A 24,765-nucleotide genomic window follows, 5' to 3' on the forward strand; every position below is an offset into this window, starting at 1 on the left:
AGGTCATTTGCTGTTGTTCTGGGATTGATTTGCACTTCTCGCACCACTCTTCGTACCTTCATCTCTAGGAGACAGAATGCGTCTCCTTCCTGAGCGGTATGATGGCTGCGTGGTCCCATGGTGTTTATACTTGTGTACTATTGTTTGTACAGATGTGGTACCTTCAGGTGTTTGGAAATTGCTCCCAAGGATGAAACAGACTTGTGGAGGTCTACAATTGTTTTATGAGGTCTTGGCTGATTTCTTTGGATTTTCCCATGATGTCAAGCAAAGTGGCACTGAGTTTGAAGGTAGGCCTTGAAATACATCCACAGGTTCACCTCCAATTGACTCAAATGATTTAAATTAGCCTATCAGAATCTTCTAAAGCCATGACATCATTTTCTGGAATTTTCCAAGCTGTTTATAGGCACAGTCAACTTCTGACCCACTGGAATTGTGATACAGTGAATTATAAGTGAAATAATCTGTCTGTAAACAATTGTTGGAAAAATCACTTGTGTCATGCACAAAGTAGATGTCCTAACCGACTTGCTAAAACTACAGTTTGTTAACAAGAAATTTATGGAGTGGTTGAAAAACGAGTTTTAATGACTCCAACCTAAGTTTATGTAAACCTCCGGCTTCAACTCTAAATGAAAGAGTAAAAAGAAGAATACAAATATACAGAATAAAAATGTTCCAATACATGCATATATATGCAACAAGGCACTAAAGTAATACTGCAACAACAACAAAAACACGGCGAAAGAATATAGTTTTGGAAAATATATGGCAAGACTTGAAAAGGGTTGTCTAGCAATGATACCCAACACCATAACAGAGCTTGAAGGATTATGAAAAGAAAAAATTTGCAAATATTGCACAGTCCAGGTATGCAATGCTCTTATGAGACGAACCCAAGAAGACTCACAACTGTAATCACTGCCAAAGGTAGGGGGGAGTGAATACTTATCAATCAATCAATCAAGGTATATTAGTGGGGGTTTTTCCTCCCCCATTAATCATCAACAACAACAAAAAACACTTTTGAGATGAGAGTATTTTGTGTGGATTGTTGACCAAATAAATACAATTAAATCATTTTTAATGCCACTTTGTAAGACAATAAGATGTGATGAAATCCAAGGGGGGTTGTAAGGCTTTCTATAGGCACTGTATACATATACATACATACACACACATATATATATATATATATATATATACACACACAAACATTCATATATATATATATACACACACACATACATATATACACATATATATATATATATATATATATATATATATATATATACACATGTATATGTATATATGTATACAGTATATCACAAAAGTGAGTACACCCCTCACATTTTTGCAAATATTGGAGTATACCTTTTCATGTGACAACACTGAAGAAATGACACTTTGCTACAATGTAAAGTAGTGAGTGTACAGATTGTATAACAGTGTAAATTTGCTGTCCCCTCAAAATAACTCAACACACAGCCATTAATGTCTAAACCGCTGGCAACAAAAGTGAGGGGTGTACTCACTTTTGTGATATACTGTAGATACACACACACAAATACCACTGTCAGACTTGTAGTAAAGGAGTAGACTAGCTACTGAACAGAATTAAGGCAAAATGTACTTACTAGTTGTTGGGTATTCATAAATTCAAGCAACAGCATTTGAATTCATGCTTTTTTTCCAATTTGGGCATTAAAACGTTGGGTGCTTTGGGCCAAATTCCTACATGTAATATTCATACAGAGTAACACTAGCCTGGATACATGGAATATTGGACGACCTGCTGTGCAACTTTTTAAATCATTTATCTCTTGTCAATGTCTGCTCTGTGGGGGTACATTCCTGCCAATCATATTGTAAATATATTCCTTCATATTGTAAGTATTATCTGCAGGAAAATACCACATACTGTGCCACCAACTTTACAGTTGTTGTATTTACAATGTCTTTGATATTGTGTTACCGACAGTATATGTATTTTAAATCTGTCTTTGATTTATCTAATTCCAATACACACCGAATTTATTTTTCAGACGTGTTCCTCCTAAGTATCAATATGCGAATTGAGTGAGAGAAATAAACATTTATTTCTGTAGTGCCTCTCTAATGTTCAGGAGATATCCATGACTTTCTGCCTAGAAGAACCAGTCCATTCATATATGCATAATTAACATGCAGTTTGTCGATGAGAAAATGAGGCCTTGGAAGCAGGACATCATATACATAATGGATAGCCTTTAGTTGGTGTTATGCCATGCTAATGAAGTTCTAATAGTCAGTCTGTTGCCCAAATGAATGGGACGCGTTATGCTTGGTACTAAAGGATACCAATGTGCCTGGTACTAAATGGCATGTTTTACTGACATACTTCAAATGCTAATAGTGCATGTACAGTAGTTACTGCCTCAATGCTGTCATTGTTAAGGTTAAGGGATAATTTAACTTATGAGCCTTCCACAAAATAGCTCTGAGCTTGCTGAATGGCTGTCTGAGAGACTAAGGGGATGATATACTGTAAGAAACGGTACGGAAATCTAGTGGCTGTTATCTCTGATAACTACACCATATCATGACATAAACAAACAGCCAAAACAACAACAACAGCTGTATAGCTTCTCATACAGCTTGAAACGTGCCTTCGCCGGAATACAAGAACATCTCACATCCACACCAACTGTGTGTTTGTCACCGGAAACATGGAGACCTACACAATCATCATGCATAAGAGGAGAAGCTGTTGGTTACACTACTTGAAGCCGGCAGGTATAATGCTTCATTACTTGTTGTAAGCACGTATGAGCTTTCATGTCTTATTACAAGGTTTACAGTTTGTTATGTCCTTTTATGAAACACATTTTCAAAATTGCTATCATCTAGTCATTGAGATAATATTAAGAATTTCTAAGGGGGGTCATACGTGCTTATGACAAGTCTTACAATGCATTATAACCTCATCATGATGCATTATACCTGTCAAGTCCAAGTAAAGTGTTACCGAGCGGTTCAATTCAGGAGGGTGCCGTACAGCTGGGCCTTGGTCAGACTGTCCTTCCTGCTCAGTCCTGTTCCTGTGCTTCCAAATTTTTGGTATTGTTGAGAACTCTTTTTGGGAAGTGCCGGGCTAGGGCTGGGCCTCATTCTCTCCCTCTGGCAGTGCTGCAGACTGGAGGCTTCCAGGGAGCTTTGGTGGTGTAAGGACTCAGCTGAGCTGTTGGGGCTCACGTCCACGTATTCCTTGTTCATGCTCCCCCCTGCTGCTCCAGCAGCCCCGCTCTCCTTATCCTTAAGGCTCCCTGAGAGGAACTGCAGGCTGCACTCTGAGTCCTGGCTGTCTACATTGGCTCTGTACAGGGGCGGGGGATTGTCCGGCTTGCCCCGCAGGCCCAGGCTGGGGTGTTTGGGACTGGGACTGGGGCTGGGTGAGAGGCCACCACTGGCGGCAGCAGCCAAGCACTGGTCCAGCACATGGCTGTGGAGGAAGACGTTGTCGTCCCCCTCATGGAAGCTGCTGTAGAGAGGCCCCAGTTTAATCTTGGCCGGGCCCATGGCAAAGTGCTGCTCGGAGAAGCTGTAGGGAGACACACGGCCAGGGTTGCGATTGAAGGAGTACGAGTTGATGTCCTCTACGCTCAGCTGCCTCCAGCGTCCAGTCAGTTCCTCCTCGGTGGGGACACCCATGCTGACCATGCTGGCCTGACTATCGGAGCGCTCCACACCCCGGGGTCGTCCTCCCTGGGCTGAGCCCACACTGTGTGACGATGCGATGAGCGGTGAGTGGTAGGGCTCACTGTAGCCGCAGGATGCTGTGCAAACGTAAGCCGGTGAAGAGCCACCGCCGCCTTTCGCAAGGCTGGGGGAAGGTGGCATTGCCATGTGCTGGAAGCTGTGGGATTTGGGGAAGACGCTGTGGCCAGGAGGGCTGTCCTTCTCATAGGATGAGGTGCTCTTTCGCTCGCCGTAACCTCCATCCCGCCAGTCCATGTAGAGCCCATGGTGGGAGGAGGACATGGTGCTACTGGGGCCACCGCCGCAGCCTTCCCCGCCCTTCTCGTCTTCCGATGCCTGGCTGAAGCTGGAGTAGGAGCTAGAGGCCCTCAAGGAGCCCGCGGCAAACTCTCCATGGAAGGAGTGGGCACCGTGATGCGAGAAGTTACCCGAATGGAAGGCTTCCTCCTCAGGGTTGGAGTCTGTGGAGTTCTGGGACTGGAGGAGGAGACCCATGGGGCGGGCATGGACATCCACGCTCTGTCTGCGCTCCTGCCAGCGCTCGGGGCAGTAGAGGGCTGTGTCGCTGCAGTACAGGTCCGATGTGCGGTAAGCTGTGCGGCGCCGGAGGCTTTCGGTGCCGCCGCCCGCGCTAGTGGGCACAAAGTTATGGTCATGGCCCTCATCCTCCAATGGCTGGGGGCTGGGCGAACGGGTGTTGGGGCAGCTGCTGCCCGGCTCCGGCTTCTCTAGCACCTTGGCGATGACGGCGGTGGGCACAGCGTCGGAGTAGGGCGAGTGGCACAGCGCCATGGTGACGCCACGGCCTTGCTTCTCCATGTGGGAGCTCACCCGCTCCTGGAAGTCAATGGGCAGCTGGAGAGAGAGAAGTAGAAAGGGGCGTTGAGGAGAAATATTAAACGACAGAAAGGAGAAAGACATGGATAGACAAACATGAATAAATGGGAGTTCATTGAAGAGAAGTTGATTCATGCTCGCCACATCTGCACAGCTGTTTTATCAACGCTGTTCCCTAGGCTCCAATCTAGAGTTTGAGTTTAGAGAAGTAATTTATTCTCGTGTGTTTACTCAGTCCAGCTCGGACACCCGGTGGGACTTTCACAACCCCTCCACTCCTGGGCTTTATTTAGGAGCTTGTCTTCTTATACCTCAGTTGTTAATGTCGCTGAGTTTTAGGTTACATCCACCAGCATGGACACAGGTACATCAATACACACACACACACACACACACACACACACACACACACACACACACACACACACACACACACACACACACACACACACACACACGCGCGCGCAACTCCCTCCTCTGCGAACATTACATACAACTGTTCCCTGTTCCCAACAGTGCATACGACTGTCCCTTCTGCTAACAGTGCATATGACTGTCCCCTCTGCTAACAGTACATGTGATTGCACCCTCTGCTAATAGTACATATGACTGTCCCCTCTGCTAACAGTGCATATGACTGCCCCCTCTGCTAACAGTGCATACGACGGTCCCCTCTGCTAACAGTGCATACGACTGTCTCCTCTGCTAACAGTGCATACGACTGTCCCCTCTGCTAACATTACATCTGACTGTCCCCTCTGCTAACATTACATCTGGCTGTCCCCTCTGCTAACATTACATACGACTCTCCCCTCTGCTAACATTACATCTGACTGTCCCCTCTGCTAACATTACATCTGACTGTCCCCTCTGCTAACATTACATCTGGCTGTCCCCTCTGCTAACATTACATCTGGCTGTCCCCTCTGCTAACATTACATACGACTCTCCCCTCTGCTAACATTACATCTGACTGTCCCCTCTGCTAACATTACATCTGACTGTCCCCTCTGCTAACAGTACATACGACTGTCTCCTCTGCTAACAGTGCATACGACTGTCCCCTCTGCTAACAGTACATACGACTGTCCCCTCTGCTAACAGTACATACGACTGTCCCCTCTGCTAACATTACATCTGACTGTCCCCTCTGCTAACATTACATCTGACTGTCCCCTCTGCTAACATTACATCTGGCTGTCCCCTCTGCTAACATTACATCTGACTGTCCCCTCTGCTAAGTGCATTAACAGTACATGGCCCCTGTCCCCTCCCCTCTGCTAACATTACATCTGTCCCCTCTGCTAACAGTGCATCCTGCCCCCTCTGCTAACATTACATACGACTGCCCCCTCTGCTACCAGTGCATACGACTGCCCCCTCTGCTAACAGTGCATACGACTGCCCCCTCTGCTAACAGTACATACGAATGTCTCCTCTGCTAACATTACATAGAACTCCCCTTGTATTCACTGGACAGCCACAAGAAGAACAAATGTTTAGGCTTGTCTTCATTCTAATTTTCTCTTGAGTTAATTACAGCATTGGGGGTCAGGGGGAAATGGAGATTGTTTCTGTGGGGAGGGTGTCTCTCTTCTCTTCCCCACTCTCTGTCTCCTCTCCCCCTGCTCTCTGTGTCTCCTCTCCCCCGCTCTCCCCCACTCTCTCTGTCTCCTCTCCCCCTGCTCTCTGTGTCTCCTCTCCCCCACTCTCTGTGTCTCCTCTCCCCGCTCTGTGTCTCCTCTCTCCCGCTCTCTGTGTCTCCTCTCCCCCACTCTCTGTGTCTCCTCTCCCCCACTTTCTGTGTCTCCTCTCCCCCCACTCTCTCCTTCTCCTCTCCCCCACTCTCTGTGTCTCCTCTCCCCCGCTCTCTGTGTCTCCTCTCCCCCGCTCTCTGTGTCTCCTCTCCCCGCTCTCTGTCTCCTCTCCCCCCTGCTCTCTCTGTCTCCTCTCCCCCTGCTCTCTCTGTCTCCTCTCCCCCCCTCTCTCTGTCTCCTCTCCCCCGCTCTCTTTGTCTCCTCTCCCCCTGCTCTCTCTGTCTCCTCTCCCCCGCTCTCTGTGTCTCCTCTCCCCTGCTCTCTGTGTCTCCTCTCCCCCACTCTCTGTGTCTCCTCTCCCCCACTCTCTGTGTCCCCTCACCCCCGCTCTCTGTGTCTCCTCTCCCCCACTCTCTGTGTCTCCTCTCCCCCACTCTCTGTGTCTCCTGTCGCTTCCCTTCCCTTTCGTCCCTCCACTATCAAACATAGAGCTACAGGTTAAAAACAAGAGAGAAAAAGATGATGTACCCAATGTTGCTTTTTGGTTGACAATAGACGCTCGGCAGAAAAATAACATTGTTGTTTTAAAAGTACGGAGCAACTGTTGAAGTCAGAAGTTTACGTACACCTTTGCCAAATATATTTAAACTCAGTTTTTCACGATTCCTGACATTTAATCATAGTAAAATGTACCTGTCTTAGGTCAGTTAGGATCATCACTTTATTTTAAGAATGTGAAATGTCAGAATAATAGTAGAGAGAATTATTTATTTCAGATTTTATTTCTTTCATCACATTCCCTGTGGGTCAGAAGTTAACATACACTCAATTAGTATTTGGTAGGACTGCCTTTAAATTGTTTACCTTAGGTCAAACGTTTTGGGTAGCCTTCCACAAGCTTCCCACAATAAGTTGGGTGATTTTGTAACTGAGTCAGGTTTGTAGGCCTCCATGCTCGCACACACTTTTTCAGTTCTGCCCACAAATTCTCTATAGGATTGAGGTCAGGGCTTTGTGATGGCCACTCTGTCACGCCCCGGTCTTAGTATTTTGTGTTTTCTTTATTTATTTGGTCAGGCCAGGGTGTGTCATGGGTTTATTTTGTGTTGTGTTTATGTATGTTTTTTTTTCCGTAGGTTTTGGGATTGTGGCTTAGTGGGGTTTTCTAGCATAGTCTATGTTTGCCTGAGGCGGTTCTCAATCAGAGGCAGGTGATTCTCGTTGTCTCTGATTGGGAACCATATTTAGGCAGCCATATTCTTTGAGTGTTTCGTGGGTGATTGTTCCTGTCTCTGTGTTTTTTTGTCACCCGAAGAAAACCGTAACAGAATCACCCACCACACCAGGACCAAGCGGCGTGGTGACAGGCAGCGGCAGCAGGAGCTACGAAGTTTGGAATATACGACTTGGGAGGAAATAGACAGGTGGGCGGTCGACCCAGAGAGAGTGCCGGAGCCCGCCTGGGATTCGCTGGAGCAGTGCGAAGAGGGTTATAGGAGAATGGAGTTGAAGAGGCGATACGAGGGAACACGGTTGGCAAGGAAGCCCGAGAGTCAGCCCCAAAAATGTCTTGGCGGGGGGCTCAGGGAGAGTGTGGCAGAGTCAGGGTTCAGACCTGAGCCAACTCCCCCTGTTTATCGTGAGGAGCAGCGATTACAGGACTTCTGGACTTGGGAGGAGATATTGGACGGAAAAGGACCCTGGACACAGCCTGGAGAATATCGCCGTCCCAAGGAAGAACTGGAGGCTGCGAAAGCGGAGAGGCGCTGGTATGAGGAGGCAGCACGGCGACGCGGATGGAAGCCCGAGAGTCAGCCCCAAAAATGTATTGGGGGGGGGGGTCTCAGGGAGAGTGTGGCAGAGTCAGGGTTCAGACCTGAGCCAACTCCCCCTGTTTATCGTGAGGAGCCAAGGAGGAGACCAGAACCAGAGCCGGTGTTGGAGGTGAGTGAAGCACAGACTGTGAAGGAGTTAATGGGGAAAGTGGAGGAGAGAGTTATGAGGGAGTTGCTAGTTTGGTGCTTTAGGTACGATATTCGTCCGATGGAACGTGTCGGGGATTTGATGGCACCTGGGTCAGTGCTCCATACTCGTCCTGAGGTGCGTGTTAGTCGGCTGGTGAAGATTGTGCCAGCCTCACGCACTAGGCCTCCTGTGTACCTACCTAGCCTTGCACGTCCTGTGCCAGCCCTGCTCTCAGGCTCTCCAGTACACCTTCACGGTCCGGTCCATCCTGTGTCACCTTCACACACCAGTCCTCCGGTGGCAGCTCCCCGCACCAGGCTTCCTGTGCGTGTCCTCGGCCCAGTGCCAGCACCACGCACCAGGCCTTCAGTGCGCCTCGCCTGTTCAGCGCGGCCAGAGCCTTTCTCCTCTCCAGCGCTGTCGGAGTCTCCCGCCTGTCTAGCGCTGCCGGAGTCTCCCGCCTGTTTAGCGCTGCCAGAGCCTTCCTCCTCTACAGCGCTGCCGGAGCCTCCCGCCTGTTTAGCGCTGCCAGAGCCTTCCTCCTCTACAGCGCTGCCGGAGCCTCCCGCCTGTTTAGCGCTGCCAGAGCCTTCCTCCTCTCCAACGCTGCCGGAGTCTCCTGCCTGTTCAGCGCAGCCAGAGCTGCCAGTCTGCATGGAGCAGCCAGAGCTGCCAGTCTGCATGGAGCAGCCAGAGCTGCCAGTCTGCATGGAGCAGCCAGATCCGCCAGTCAGCCAGGATCCGCCAGTCAGCCAGGATCTTCCAGATCCGCCATTCAGCCAGGATCCGCCAGTCAGCCAGGATCTGCCGGAACCGCCAGTCAGCCAGGATCTGCCAGAACCACCAGCCAGCCAGGATCTGCCAGAGCCTACTACCTGCCTGAGCTTCCTCTCAGTACTGGGCTTCCTCTCGGTACTAGGCTTCCTCTCAGTACTGGGCTTCCCCTCAGTGCTGGGCTTCCCCTCAGTGCTGGGCTTCCCCTCAGTGCTGAGCTACTCCTCAGTCCCGAGCTACCCCTCAGTCCCGAGCTACCCCTCAGTCGCGAGCTTCCCCTCAGTCCCGAGCTTCCCCTCAGTCCCGAGCTTCCCCTCAGTCCCAAGCTTCTACCTCAGTCCCGAGCTGCCCCTCGTTCCAGTGGGGTCCTTGGTGAGGGTTATTAGGCCTAGGTCGGCGGCGAGGGTCGCTAATTTAAGGACGCGTTACAAGGGGACTAAGACTTGGTTGGAGTGGGGTCCACGTCCCGAGCCGGAGCCGCCACCTTGGACAGACGCCCACCCGGACCCTCCCCTATGGGTTTAGGTGTGCGGCCGGGAGTCCGCACCTTGGGGGGGGTTTGTCACGCCCTGGTCTTAGTATTTTATGTTTTATTTATTTATTTGGTCAGGCCAGGGTGTGACATGGGTTTATTTTGTGTTGTGTTTATGTATGGGTTTTTTTTCGTAGGTTTTGGGGTTGTGGCTTAGTGGGGTTTTCTAGCATAGTCTATGGTTGCCTGAGGCGGTTCTCAATCAGAGGCAGGTGATTCTCGTTGTCTCTGATTGGGAACCATATTTAGGCAGCCATATTCTTTGAGTGTTTCGTGGGTGATTGTTCCTGTCTCTGTGTTAGTTTGCACCAGTTTAGGCTGTTTCGGTTTTCACGTTACGTTTATTGTTTTTGTATTGTTCATGTTTCGTCTTCATTAAAGATGTATCGAATTAACCACGCTGCATTTTGGTCCGACTCTCTTTCAACGGAAGAAAACCGTAACACACTCCAATACCTTGACTTTGTTGTCCTTAAGCCATTTTGCCACAACTTTGTAAGTATGCTTGGGGTCATTGTCCATTTGGAAGACCCATTTGCGACCAAGCTTTTAACGACTGATGTCTTGAGTCTTGAGATGTTGCTTCAATATATCCACATAATTTTCCACCTCATGATGCCATCTATTTTGTGAAGTACATCAGTCCTCCAGTAGCAAAGCACCCCCACAACATGATGCTGCCACCCCTGTGCTTCACCGTTGGGATGGTGTTCTTCGGCTTGCAAGCCTCTCCCTTTTTCCTCCAAACATAAACGTAGTCTGTTTTTTATGGCAGTTTAGGAGCAGTGGCTTCTTCCTTCCTGAGCGGCCTTTTAGGTTATGTCGATATAGGACTCGTTTTACTGTGGATATAGATACTTTTGAACCTGTTTCCTCCAGCATCTTCACAAGTGTCCTTTGCTGTTGTTCTTGGATTGATTTCCACTTTCCGCACCAAAGTACGTTCATCTCTAGGAGACAGAACGCGTCTCCTTCCTGAGCGGTATGACGAGTGTCCCATGGTGGTCCCATGGTGTTTATACTTGCGTACTATCGTTTGTACAGATGAACGTGGTTTCTTCAGGTGTTTGGAAATTGCTCCCAAGGATGAACCATACTTGTGGAGGTCTACCATTTTTTTCTGAAGTCTTGGCTGATTTCTTTTGATTTTCCTATGATGTCAAGCAAAGAAGCACTGAGTTTGAAGGTAGGCCTTAAAATACATTCTCAGGTACAACTCCAATTGACTCAAAGGATGTCAATTAGCCTATCAGAAGCTTCTAAAGCCATGACATCATTTTCTGGAATTTTTCAAGTTGTTTAAAGACACAGTCAACTTAGTGTATGTAAACTTTCTACCCACTGGAATTGTGATACAGTGAATTATTAGTGAAATAATCTGTCTGTAAACAATCTGTCTGGAAAAATGACTTGTGTCTTGCACAAAGTAGATGTCCTAACCGACTTGTCCAAACTACAGTTTGTTAACAAGAAATTCGTGGAGTGGTTGAAAAATGACTTTTAATGACTCCAACCTAAGTGTATGTAAACTAGTTTTAATGACTCCAACCTAAGTGTATGTAAACTTCCGACTTCAGCTGTATTTTTAGCAGCCTGCCTACCCCATTGAGAATTGAGTGGGGAAGCAGGTGAGACTGCAGGGTTAACTAGCGCCTCCAAAATGCCGTGTTCAGCAGCTTTCCTGAGGGGCTCATCTGCACACCGATCAATTTATCTGGCTGGTAATTAGCAGAGTTAAGTCCCAATGAGAATCATGCAGCATCCCTTTGATCGCGCTCAGCCATATTCACCGCTGCAGTTTTTTACGGATCATCAATGCTCCGGGAATTGGTCATTGACATTCATTACTATTGCTGCGTCTTATTTTCAGTTGACTCAGAGGGATGTGCTTTCAAAAAACAATCACTGTTATTTCAGTATGAAAATATGAGTGTTATTATTGACAGCTGAATGTGTCAATCGATAACAACCGCTGTGGTCCCTGTTATCTTACTGTATTTCAGTAACTCCTTCAATTTCATTCCGTAGCAGCTTTGCTACTTGGCCCATATATGCTTGACATTATGTTGAAGAAATCGTCCCATGTCTGTGAGGCATTTCTAAGAGAATTGATGAGGATTTTCGCTCATGCTTCACTTCTTACTTCCCCTTTGTGTTGTCTAGATGTTGTTGGAGACAGTTTGTCCTCTGTTGTGCTCAGTTGTATGGTCAAATCAACAGGGGGAGAATTAAGTGGCCATCAAGAGCCTGACAGAACAGCATTTGAGACGGGGCTGTTTGTTAGCAGTGAGTGAGTGTACAGCAGATCAGAACTCACCTCAGATAGCTTGTGGGCTCTGTGGTGTGACTTGGAGCACTGTAGGAGCTGTGCTGCCAGGTTACAGTCCTTTCTGTACAGGTCCTGGCATGGGAAAGATAGACACTGTTGTTGAGTCATAGGTTGGGGTGCCATGCAAACTTAAGAACAGTATTAATTGTAATGGGAGTAACTGACCTAAATCTATTTAAAATGGGTTACTACAATAATTGCTTTGCAGTTATATTAAAGGTACAAATAAATGTCAATTCCATGTAATTTCATGGTATTTGCACATCAGAGTAGAATGGGACCAAACAGTAATTTCAGCGTGTGGCATTCGCGTACACACCAATGCTCGACAAACAAAAAATTGTGTCCTCAAAAAAGATATTACAAATTGACTACTAGTCTTTATCTGTTCTTCTCCCTCGAGTCTCTTGTGACAACCCAAAAGTTGACTTCCATTTAAAGTTGAGGGTCTCACAAGGCAAGCCTCCACTTAGGGAGAACACAATCAAAGGAACGAACACACTATCAATTACCGAACAAATTCATCTGCCCAGAGAAAAATTGTGTTAGTTTTTCTGATCAGGCCCCTATTGATTTGAGGGTCACTACAGTACATCTTACTCTAGCAATTTAAAGAATAAAGAAGTTGTGATGATGAAAATGTACTGAGATTTTTATGTTAATGTTAGAGTTGGCATGGTAGGCAAGGCCATCACCAGGCTTTGGTCTAATTGGGTGTGTAGTTTTTTCAGTGAATCCCTTCAAAAACTCATGAAGTAAGGATTTTGCGCAATGGCTGGCTATATACTCACATTGTCCTCTCTGAGCTTTTCAATGGTGATCTTGGCCTCCATGAGGTGATTGTTGAGGACGATAATCTCTCGACTCAGCGCTCTTTTCTCATCCTCATGGTGCTGGGACTAAATCACAGAGGAAAGGTGGAAAGAGGAGAGAAAGAGAGGAAATTAGGAATTGAGAGACCAAGAAGAGGGAGAAGGGGAAGTGAAAGGAGATGAAGAGAAAGTCAAAGGAAAGCAGGAGAAAACGAATGAGAGAAGAGGTGGAGAGCAGTCAGTCAGGGGTTCACGCAGGTCGTAATTAAAGGAAGATTACATTGGCCAGTGCCCATATCAAATCAATTACGCTGCCAGGGTGAGAGAAAGTAGGAATCTTGGAGTCCTGAGAAATTAAAGCTTCTTGTATTGCGGTTGCAGCGACTGTCATTTTTACCCCGAAACCTGACACCTTAGTATTTCCTGTGATTTAGCCTCAAACAGTAAACGGTTACTAGATGCTTTCTCCCCTCACCCAATCATTTTCAACATCCTATTGTGTGGCAGGATTTGACAAAAGATGCATCATCATGTCCCCGACGCACAATAGTCATAATTGTTTTGAAATTCAGGGGTGGGAGATAAATTTAATACAAGTCAATTAATGTCAGTTTGAGCAATTAGTTGGTATTGATATCCAAATTCATTCTGTAAGCCTCTTATTAATCAGCTCTGGGATGTTGCTTTGGCAGTCTCATTCATTCCTATGACGTTCCACATTGTAATCATACTTCACTCTGGATGGTCTTTGGCAGTCTCATTCATTCCTATGATGTTCCACATTGCAATCATATTTCACTCTGGATGGTCTTTGGCAGTCTCATTCATTCCTATGACGTTCCACATTGTAATCATATTTCACTCTGGATGGTCTTTGGCAGTCTCATTCATTCCTATGACGTTTCACATTGTAATCATATTTCACTCTGGATAGTCTTTGGCAGTCTCATTCATTCCTATGATGTTCCACATTGCAATCATATTTCACTCTGGATTGTCTTTGGCAGTCTCATTCATTCCTATGACGTTCCACATTGTAATCATATTTCACTCTAGATGGTCTTTGGCAGTCTCATTCATTCCTATGACGCTCCACATTGTAATCATATTTCACTCTAGATGGTCTTTGGCAGTCTCATTCATTCCTATGACGCTCCACATTGTAATCATATTTCACTCTGGATGGTCTTTGGCAGTCTCATTCATTCCTATGACGTTTCACATTGTAATCATATTTCACTCTAGATGGTCTTTGGCAGTCTCATTCATTCCTATGATGTTCCACATTGCAATCATATTTCACTCTGGATGGTCTTTGGCAGTCTCATTCATTCCTATGACGTTTCACATTGTAATCATATTTCACTCTAGATGGTCTTTGGCAGTCTCATTCATTCCTATGACGTTCCACATTGTAATCATATTTCACTCTAGATGGTCTTTGGCAGTCTCATTCATTCCTATGACGTTCCACATTGTAATCATATTTCACTCTAGATGGTCTTTGGCAGTCTCATTCATTCCTATGACGTTCCACATTGTAATCATATTTCACTCTAGATGGTCTTTGGCAGTCTCATTCATTCCTATGATGTTCCACATTGTAATCATATTTCACTCTGGATGGTCTTTGGCAGTCTCATTCATTCCTATGATGTTCCACATTGTAATCATATTTCACTCTGGATGGTCTTTGGCAGTCTCATTCAGTCCAATTCTCAAGTAGGAACTTAACACTAGAACGACCAAAGCAGTCATTTTGACTGGTCATCATTTTTATTTTTTTATTACTCTGCCATTTCCTTGACTTTTCCTAAATAAGTCTGTATAACACACGGTCAGTGTTAGAATCTTAATTTCACAAACAGAACTTTCCCCGATAATTGCCTCGAAAGTGAACATAAACTATATATAAAAACTAATTTCACACATACAGTGCCTTCTAAAAGTATTCAGACCCCTTGACTTTTTCCACATTTTGTTACATTACAGCTTTATTCAGAAATTGATTAAATAGTTTTTTTAATGACAAAGCAAAAACAGGTTTTTTATCATTTTTGGCTAATTTATAAAAAATAAAAAATAAACTGAAATATTACATTTACATAAGTATTCAGATCCTTTACTCAGTACTTTTCTTGAAGCACCTTTGGCAGTGATTACAGCATCGAGTCTTCTTTGGAATGAGGCTACAAGCTTGGCACACCTGTATTTGGAGAGTTTATCTCATTCTACTCTGCAGATCCTCTCAAGCTTTGTCAGGTTGGATGGGGAGCGTCGCTGCACAGCTATTTTCAGGGGGTAATTGGGGTTAAGTCCGGGCTCTGGCTGGGCCACTCAAGGACATTCAGAGACTTGTCCCGAAGCCACTCCTGCGTTGTCTTGGTTGTGTGCTTTGGGTCGCTGTCTTGTGGGAAGGTGAACCTTCACCCCAGTCTGAGGTCCGGAGCACTCTGGAGCAGGTTCCCATCAGTGATCTCTCTATACTTTGCTCTGTTCATCTTTCCCTCAATCCTGATTAGTCTTTAAGTCCGTGTTGCTGAAAAACATCCCCACAGCATGATGCTTCCACTACCATGCTTCACCGTAGGAATGGTGACAGGTTTCTTCCAGATGTGTCTCGGAGCTCCATCGGATTCTTGGTCACCTCCCTATTGCTTAGTTTGGCCGGGCGGCTAGCTCTAGGAAGATTCTTGATGGTTCCAAACTACTTCCAATTAAGAATTTGGTACCCTTCCCCTGATCTGTGCCTCAACACAATCCCGTCTCGGAGCTCTACAGACAAATCCTTCTACCTCATGGCTTGGTTTTTACTCTGACATGCACTGTCAACTGTGGGACCTCATATAGACAGGTGTGTGCCTTTCCAAATCATGTCCAATCAATTGAATTTACCAAAGGGGGACTCTAATCAAGTAGAAACATCTCAAAGATGATCAATGGCAACAGGATGCACCTGAGCTCAATTTCGAGTCTCAATGTAAAGGGTCCAAATACTTATGTAAATAAGGTATTTCTTTACTTTTAATACATGTGCAAACATTTCTACAAAATTGTTCATCACTTTGTCATTATGGGTAGATTGTGTAGATTGTGTAGATTGCTTAGGATTTTTTGTAAAAAGTCAAGGAGTCTGAATACTTTCCTAAGGCACTGTAAAGCAACAGATTAAATAAATGAATGGGGAGAATGGGTGAGTTGATGTGTGATGGAAGCCTTATTATGTAATCATCAATTGTGAATGAAGAACAGGGCGGGCTGTGTGTAAATAATGCCGGAAAAATAATCATTTTATGTGTTTTCATTTCAGGCTGTTAGGCAACAAATGGTGAACATTTTGACTTTCTATACCCACTGTATATTCATCATAATGCCGTTATTGATTTCGTGCTGAGTTTCACTATTTATCAAGACCACTTGGCGCTTATAATGTTGTTTAGGCTACTGATGTTTTCATAATTTGAACACGTGTCTTGACCGTGCGTCTTTGTGGTTGGGGTATTTATTTGGATTTTTGTTGTTTTAAAAAGGAGCAGTTGTCGTGTTCCAAACATATGCATTCGGTTTCATAATTCTAACAAAAACCCTCCACAAATAAAATTGATTGAACCCTTGAATTGTTTTTTTTGTTTTGTTTTTACATGCAGCCTACAGTAACATAAACGAATGAAAATACTATTGTGTTATGTAAAATAAAATACAAATCGCATTCTGTTACCCAAGGCCTTCATAAACACAACCAAATTATTTATTTTTTAGCGTATCTGAAATGTATTAATAATACTGTTAGAACGTTGCAGTCAGAATGACTGCTCATTAGCTTGTAGGTGTCCCCCAAAGCCCATCACAAACTACTGCATTTTTTGAGAAAATCGGGATGAAATTGGCAATTGTAGGCCCTTTTTAGACCTATACATGCCTCCTGTATGACCCTATGATCTGTGAACCGTACATGATACAGACAACATCTTGGTGTCATTATCCTCCTTATCGTGTTCTCTAACATATGGAGTATGTCTGGATTCTAAAATGCACATTTTCACATTAACCTCTAAGAGTTTAAATAGCGTTTCAATCGGTGACGTCACTTGCTCTGAGACTTTGAAGTAGTGGATCCCCTTGCTCTGCAAGGGCCGTGGCTTTTGTGGAGCGATGGGTAACGATGCTTCGTGGGTGACTGTTGTTGATGTGTGCAGAGGGTCCCTGGTTAGCGCCCGGGTATGGGCGAGGGGACGGTTTAAAGTTATACTGTTACACAAGCAAGCCAAACATCCATCAGTCCAAATGTGCACTTCACATGTCCATATCATAAAACTCATGTCATATACAGTACAATGTCAACGTTTATGATCACTGTGTTTGATGTACAGTTACAATATGACACAGCGTCATACCCTGGGTTGTTCTGAACAGAATGAGTCTATGTTTGTTGTATTGTGAGAAATTTGGCGGGAACGCACATCTGAATGCACAAGTCGTGACTATTCTATGTGCACTAAAATGACGATCTGCTTCTCTGAATTGCCTAACACTTTGAGATCCCATCTTGTAACTTCCATGTTGGCAATAGAACATGCTTTCAAATGATGTCCACCCGCTGATTGCGATTTATAATGGACCATTTTTGGAATGTGTAAACATTGTGTGAAAGTGGGGATGCAGGGCTGTTTTCAAAAGAAAACAACTTCAAGTGTGCTTGCTTTATCTAGTTCCTCAATGGCACAGCTAAGAAAAAAATAGCACCTTACAGTTGAAGACTCTTCTTTGAGTCATAAAATTGCATTGAAATTACACAGAAACTGTGCACACTTTGGAGAGTTGTGTGGCCACTTGAAGACTCCTGTTAGACCTCTCACTCAAACCCTTGTCATTTTATTCTCTTATGTTTCATCTACCCCAAATTTCCCAAGAATATTCTTAGCATGTTACTGAATGTATCCAGAGTATTTTCAGATTTAGTAATAAACAAATGTGTCGAAAAGCACAGTAAGAATAACATTCATTGCTGTAATCTCCAAACCTTTGTCTTTTGATTGCTACCATGGGTATGCATATGCTTTCCATAGTTCTTCTGGAAGAAACATTTCAATGTAGCCCTATCCATATAGACCAATTCCCATGAGTGTAAAGGGTTAATGTTTAATAAATGAATGTGGGAAATTGTATTTAATAATCAAGACAGTCCATATTTTAGAGCACACTATAAGGAGTCTGGACACCAAGATGTTGTCTGTTTCATGTACAGTTCAAAGATCATATGGTCTTACAGGAGGCATGTACTGTATCTAAAAAGGGCCTAAAATGTCCACTTTCATCATGATTTTCTCAAAATTGATTTGTCATACAAATCTTAAAAGCTTTTCAAACATCCTTCCTCCCAATTATTTTTTTTGGTGAAAGTTGCCAAAACAACCTGATACCCCAAAATACTTTCCACTCCCGCTGCCTTGGAATCCCCCATATATGACAAATCCAGAATACTACTGGGTTTATAGATGAATATCGAAAGATTGTATTCTGACATGCAGATGTAATCTATCTCCCTCACTTGTGATATTCTTGTCAATTTGTAGCTAAACTGTGTTTTTCAGTGGGTTTATTTATATATTACACTCCCAAGGGAACAATGAAAACTTTTATCTCTTGACATCAGATTGACAAATGGCTCACGCACCGTCATTTTAATCAAATCTGAGTCAGCCATTCCTTGCGTAAACCATGAGATGAGGAAACATGATGAGAATAGATAACACCAACCTCACTCCTAAATTGCTATTGTATCTACATCCAGATTGGCTCTGTATAGACTAAGGTAACAACCAAACAATTTGTAATGACCAAGGTTACATTTTGTCCTCTCTGCTGAATAGAACGCTCCGTGGGTGACAATGAAGCGAGAATTACTCCTAGATTGAGTCGTGTCCTGCTCCATTTCCTACTGTACAATATAACGATGCCGAAGGTCACATTGACACGAATTGTGACTGACTGTTATTAGGGTCAGAGCACAGGGCAATTAGACATTTCCCCTCACCTTCCCATCCAACCACTGCCGCAGGATTGGGCGAAGTGGTTTCCATGACAACCTTTCAAATCAAAATGGTACCCTGTTTTGCACAAACCCAAAAGATATTGATTCCTCTCGCCGTATGATGTAAAATTCTAATGGAATAGTAAGATAAACAAGGTCTGACTTCCGGGTTCTGTTTTCCTGTAATGATTTTGAGAGGAGAGGGTCGAAATAAGTACAAATGTGTGTTGGGTGAGAAAGAACCTGGTTTGTGAATGACTGCGGTATTGTGATTTCCCCCATGCCGTTTAGGCTGTCTGTCTGTCTCCGCTGAACTGCTATCTTCTCCAGGCCAACAAACACTGAAGTTGGGGGAGGGGAGAAAACATTTTTGTTTATTTAACTAGGCAAGCCAGTTAAGAACAAATTCTTATTTATAATGATGGCCTAGGAACAGTGGGTTATCTGCCTTTTTCAGGGGCAGAACAACCTATTTTTACCTTGTCAGTTGAGGGTTTGATCTAGCAACCTTTTGATTACTGGCCCAACGCTCTAATCACTAGACTACCTGCCGCCTCTATGCTCTAACCACTAAGCTACCTGCCGCCTCTAAGCTCTAACCACTAGGCTACCTGCCGCCCCTCTACGCTCTAACCACTTGGCTACCTGCCACCCCAAGTTGAGAAAGGGGAGAGAAACACACAAGGTTATATATGCTTCTGTGGAAAAAAATACAAATTCTAACCTTAAGAAAAAGGATTTCCAACCGTCTCATAAATAACCACCTGCCCTAAAGTTTTAAATGCTCAATCGGTGAAATATTTTGTGAAATATCTACAAGTCCCTAAAGGAGAGGGCTGGCCATATCTGACATAAAAGTAATTTAATTTAAAGTTTGATGTGCTTCAACTGAACATAAGGTTTTCTTTTCCCCTTTTGGCACAATTTCAATTCTTAGGTTGAGAGACAGTATTTTTTGAAGAAGTTCATGTCTTTATCTAGGTCCAGTTTGATAGCTGTTTGAGATATTTCCATCAATCGACGACAAGCCCAGTTAATGGATGAGGGGTAACGCATTCTGGTAGGTCAAATGTGAAGATGGGAAGATGAGCAAGAGGCTCGGGGGAAAAAAAACAACAGGATGATTTAAGAAGATCAAGTCAAACATTTCAGCATATCATCAAATCCTCTCTGATATTTTTGGCACCTCGAGTAGCAACATCAATACAATGGAAACTCAACTAGCATGTGACTTTTTTCGCTGAACAAAGCAGAATGATGCTTTGTTTTCATTGAAAAGCTTTGACTAATGAGAACACAGTGAATGGCACCTTGAGAAATCTGTGACTCAGAAAACATGCACTTCTGGCATACTAGTGAGCATGGCAGAAATGCAACACACACTGATGAGAACTGTTATTATGGATGAAGTGTCTCTGAACCACCCACTGCAGTGTGAGTAGGGCCGGGAGCTGCCTGCTTAGTCGAGGTCTAGGAAAGCACACACACACACCCTTAATCAGAACAGCCTCAATTCCATCGGGGCATGGACTTTACAAGGTGTCGAAAGCATTCCACAGGGATGCTGGCCTATATTCACTGCAATGAAGTCACTTGTAAAATCCACTTCAATCAGTGTAGATGAAGGAGAAGAGACAGGTTAAAGAATGATTTTTTGTGAGTACCAGCCAACCAGCCAACTTGAGACAACTGTTGGAACACTGCTGTGTCAAGTTGGCTGGATATCTTTTCGGGAAACTGCTGAGCATGAAAAACCCAACAGCGTTGCAGTTCTTGACACAAACCGTTGCGCCTGGCACCTACTACCATACCCTGTTCAAAGGCACTTAAATCTTTTTTCTTGCCCATTCAGCCTCAAACCTGACTAGTCTCCCAGTCCCTGCAGCTGAAAAACATCCCCACAGCATGACGCTGCCACCACCATGCTTCACTGTAGAGATGGTGACAGGTTTCCACCAGAGGTGACGCTTGGCATTCAGGCCAAAGAGTTCAATCTTGGTTTCATCAGACCAGAGAATCTTGTTTCTCATGGTCTGAGAGTCCTTTATGTGCCTTTTTGGCAAACTCCAAGCAGGCTGTCATGTGCCTTTTACTGAGAAGTGGCTTCCGTCTGGGCACTCAGTGATTCAGAGATGGTTGTCCTTCTGGAATGTTCTCAAAACTCCACAGAAGATCTCTGGAGCTCTGTCAGAGTGACCATCAGGATCTTGGTCACCTCCCTGACCAAGGCCCTTCTCCCCTGATTGCTCAGTTTGGCTGGCGGCCAGCTCTAAGAAGAGTCTTGGTGGTTCCAAACTTCTTCCATTTAAGAATGATTGAGGCCACTCTGTTCTTGGGGACCTTCAATGTTGCATAAATAAATAGGTAACCTTCCTCAGACCTGTGCCTCGACACAATCCTGTCCCGGAGCTCTACGTACAATTCCTTCAATCTTATGACTTGGTTTTTGCTCTGATATGCACTGTCAACTGTGTGACCTTATATAGACAGGTGTGTGCCTTTCCTAATCATGTCCGATCAATTGAATTTACCACAGGTGGACTCCAATCAAGCATGTGCAAAGCTCTCATCAAGAAAAAGGGTGGACATTTAGAAGAATCTAAAATATAACATATATTTTGATTTGTTTAACACTTTTTTGGTTACTACATGATTCCATATGTGTTATTTCATAGTTTGATGTCTTCACTATTATTCTACAATGTAGAAAATAGTACAAGTAAAGAAATACCCTTGAATGAGTCGGTGTTCTAAAACCTTTGACCGGTAGTGTAATTTTTCTCAACAACAGGTTATGGTTAATAATTTCAAAGGCTGCACTGAAATCTAACAGTACAGCTCCCACCATCCTCTTATTATCAATTTCTTTCAACCAATCATCAGTCATATGTGTCAGTGCAGTACATGTTGAGTGCCCTTCTCTATAAGCATGCTGAAAGTCTGTTGTTAATTTGTTTATCGAGAAATAGCATTGTATTTGGTTAAACACATCTTTTCCAACAGTTTGCTAAGAGCTGTTAGCAAGTGAATAGGTCTGCTGTTAAAATCAGTAAAGGCCGCTTTGAGTAGCGGAATGACTTTGGCTTCCCTCCAGGTCTGAGGACAAACACTTTCCTCCAGGCTCAGATTAAAGATATGATAGAGAGGAGTAGCTATAGAGTCAGCTACCATCCTCAGTAGCTTTCCATCTAAGTTGTCAATGCCAGGTTCGTCATTATTGATCAATATCAATTTATCCACCTTTCCCACACTACTTTACAAAATACAGAATTATAATGCCTATCTTTAATTTTTTTATTTTTTTATGCCTTAATATGATGGCTCATTATTCGTTGTTGACATTTCCTGTCTAAGTTTGTCCACTTTGCCAATTAAGTAATGATTAAAATAAGCCATCTGATTCTATGAACGATGGAGTTAAATTTGTCTTTCTGCCCGTAATTTCATTTAAAGTACTCCAAAATGGTTTTTCCCTCATTCTTTATATCATTGATGTTGGCTTCATAATACAGTTTATTTTTCTTTTTGTTGTCACATAATTTTTCAATTTGCAGTAAGATGTGCAGCCATGCAATTGTTCAATTCCTCATCAATCCATGGGGCCTTAACAGTTCTAACAGCCAGTTTATTAATTAACAGGTGCATGTTTATCAATAATTGAAAGAAGCAATATCATAAATTCACAAAGTGCATGCTCCTTGTTACTAGCATCAGACCAACAAATATGTTTAACATCATCCACATAAGAGTCACAGAAAAATATTTTTGGGAACTTTGGCTTTCCTGGATATAGCCACTATATTGTGATCACTGTATCCAATGGGTATGGAAACAGTTTTAGAACAAAGTTCTACAGTATTAGTAAAAATGTGATCAATACACATGGATGATCTTGTTCCTGTAGTGTTTGTAAACAACCTGGTACAGTTGAAGTCGGAAGTTGACATACACTTAGGTTGGAGTCATTAAAACTAGTTTTTCAACCACTACACAAATTTCTTGTTAACAATCTATAGTTTTAGCAAGTCGGTTAGGACATCTACTTCGTGCATGACAGAAGGGATTTTTCCAACAATTGTTTGCAGACAGATTATTTCAATTATAATTCACTGTATCACAATTCCAGTGGGTCAGAGGTTTACATGCACTAAATTGACTGTGCCTTTAAACAGCTTGGAAAATTCCAGAAAATGTTGTCATGGCTTTAGAAGCTTCTGATAGGCTGATTGACATGATTTGAGTCAATTGGAGGTTTACCTGTGAATGTATTTCAAGGCCTACCTTCAAACGCTGTGCCCCTTTGCTTGATATCATGGGAAAATCAAAAGAAATCAGCCAAGACCTCAGACAAAACATTGTAGACCTCTACAAGTCTGGTTTATCCTTGGGAGCAATTTCCAAATGCCTGAGGTACCACGTTCATCTGTAAAAACAATAGTATGCAAGTATAAACACCATGGGACCACACAGCCGTCCTACCGCTCAGGAAGGAGACGATTCTGTCTCCTAGAGATGAACGTACTTTGGTGCGAAAAGTGCAAATCAATCCCAGAACAACAGCAAAGGACCTTGTGATGATGCTGGAGGAAACAGTTACAAAAGTATCTATAACCACAGTAAAACGAGTCCGATATTGATATAACCTGAAAGGCCGCTCAGCAAGGAAGAAGCCACGGCTCCAAAACCACCATAAAAAAAGCCAGACTACGGTTTGCAACTGCACATGGGGACAAAGATTTTACTTTTTTGAGAAATGTCCTCTGGTCTGATGAAACAAAAATAGAACTGTTTGGCCATAATGACCATCGTTATGTTTGGAGGAGAAAGGGGGAGGCTTGCAAGCTGACGAACACCATTCCAACCGTTCAGCACGGGGGTGGCAGCATCATGTTGTGGGGGTGCTTTGCTGCAGGAGGGACTGGTGCACTTCACAAAATAGATGGCATCATGAAGCAGGAAAATTATGTGGATACACTGAAGCAACATCTCAAGACATCAGTCAGGAAGTTAAATCTTGGTTGCAAATGGGTCTTCCAAATTGACATTGACCACAAGCATACTTACAAAGTTGTGGTAAAATGGCTTAAGGACAACAAAGTCAAGGTATTGGAGTGTTCATCACAAAGCCCTGACCTCAATCCTATAGAAAATGTGTGGGCAGAACTGAAAAAGAGTGTGCGTGCAAGGAGGCCTACAAACCTGACTCAGTTACACCAGCTCTGTCAGGGGGAATGGGCCAAAATTAATTTATTGGTGGAAGGTTGTGGAAGGCTACCTGAAACTTTTGACCCAAGGTAAACAATTTAAAGGCAATGCTACCCAATACTAATTGAGTGTATGTAAACATCTGACCCACAGGGAATGTGATGAAAGAAATAAAAGCTGAAATAAAGTTCTCGCCTATTATTCTGACATTTCACATTCTTAAAATAAAGTGATGATCATAACTGACCTAAATGGGGGGGAATTTAAAACTGAGTTTAAATGTATTTGGCTAAGGTGTTTGTAGACTTCTGACTTTAACTGTAGGTTGATTAATAACCTGGTCCAGATTACAGGCACTGGTTACAGTGAGAAGCTTCCTCTTGAGCGGACAGCTAGAAAGTAGACCTCTCTGTTTACATCACATATACTATCAAGCATTTCACACACATTATTTAAATACTGACTGTTAGCATTTGGTGGCCTATGGCAGCACCCCAAAATAATAGGCTTTTGATGAGGCAGGTGAACCTGCAACCACAACAATTTGATAATGCTTGACATGAGATCTTCTCTAAGCATTACAGGGATATGGCTCTGAATATATACAGAAACACCTCCCCATAAGCATTACTGTCTCTTCTTTAGATGTTATATCCTTGTATTGCTTCTGCTGTATCATCAAAGGGATTATGTAAATGAGTCTCAGAAATGGTTAATGTACTAGTGTTATCTGATGTTAGCAAGTTATTGATTTCATGAACCTTATTTCTAAGGCTACA

General features: G+C 43.7%; 1 protein-coding gene across 1 annotated transcript in view; it reads right to left on the reverse strand.

The window, feature by feature from the left end:
- Positions 1-1,516: 1,516 nt before the first annotated feature.
- Positions 1,517-24,765, reverse strand: part of LOC112262222 (brain-enriched guanylate kinase-associated protein) — a 30,717-nt gene continuing 7,468 nt past the window's right edge. The window contains exons 2-4 of the mRNA XM_024437922.2: positions 12,730-12,837; positions 11,927-12,010; positions 1,517-4,599 (exon numbers count right to left, since the gene is read on the reverse strand). Coding sequence (XP_024293690.2) covers positions 3,022-4,599; positions 11,927-12,010; positions 12,730-12,837 — 1,770 coding nt within the window. The 3' untranslated portion in view covers positions 1,517-3,021. The remainder of the gene's footprint in view (positions 4,600-11,926; positions 12,011-12,729; positions 12,838-24,765) is intronic.

Source organism: Oncorhynchus tshawytscha, linkage group LG11 (assembly GCF_018296145.1).
Source record: "Oncorhynchus tshawytscha isolate Ot180627B linkage group LG11, Otsh_v2.0, whole genome shotgun sequence".
Lineage (NCBI taxonomy): Eukaryota > Metazoa > Chordata > Actinopteri > Salmoniformes > Salmonidae > Oncorhynchus > Oncorhynchus tshawytscha.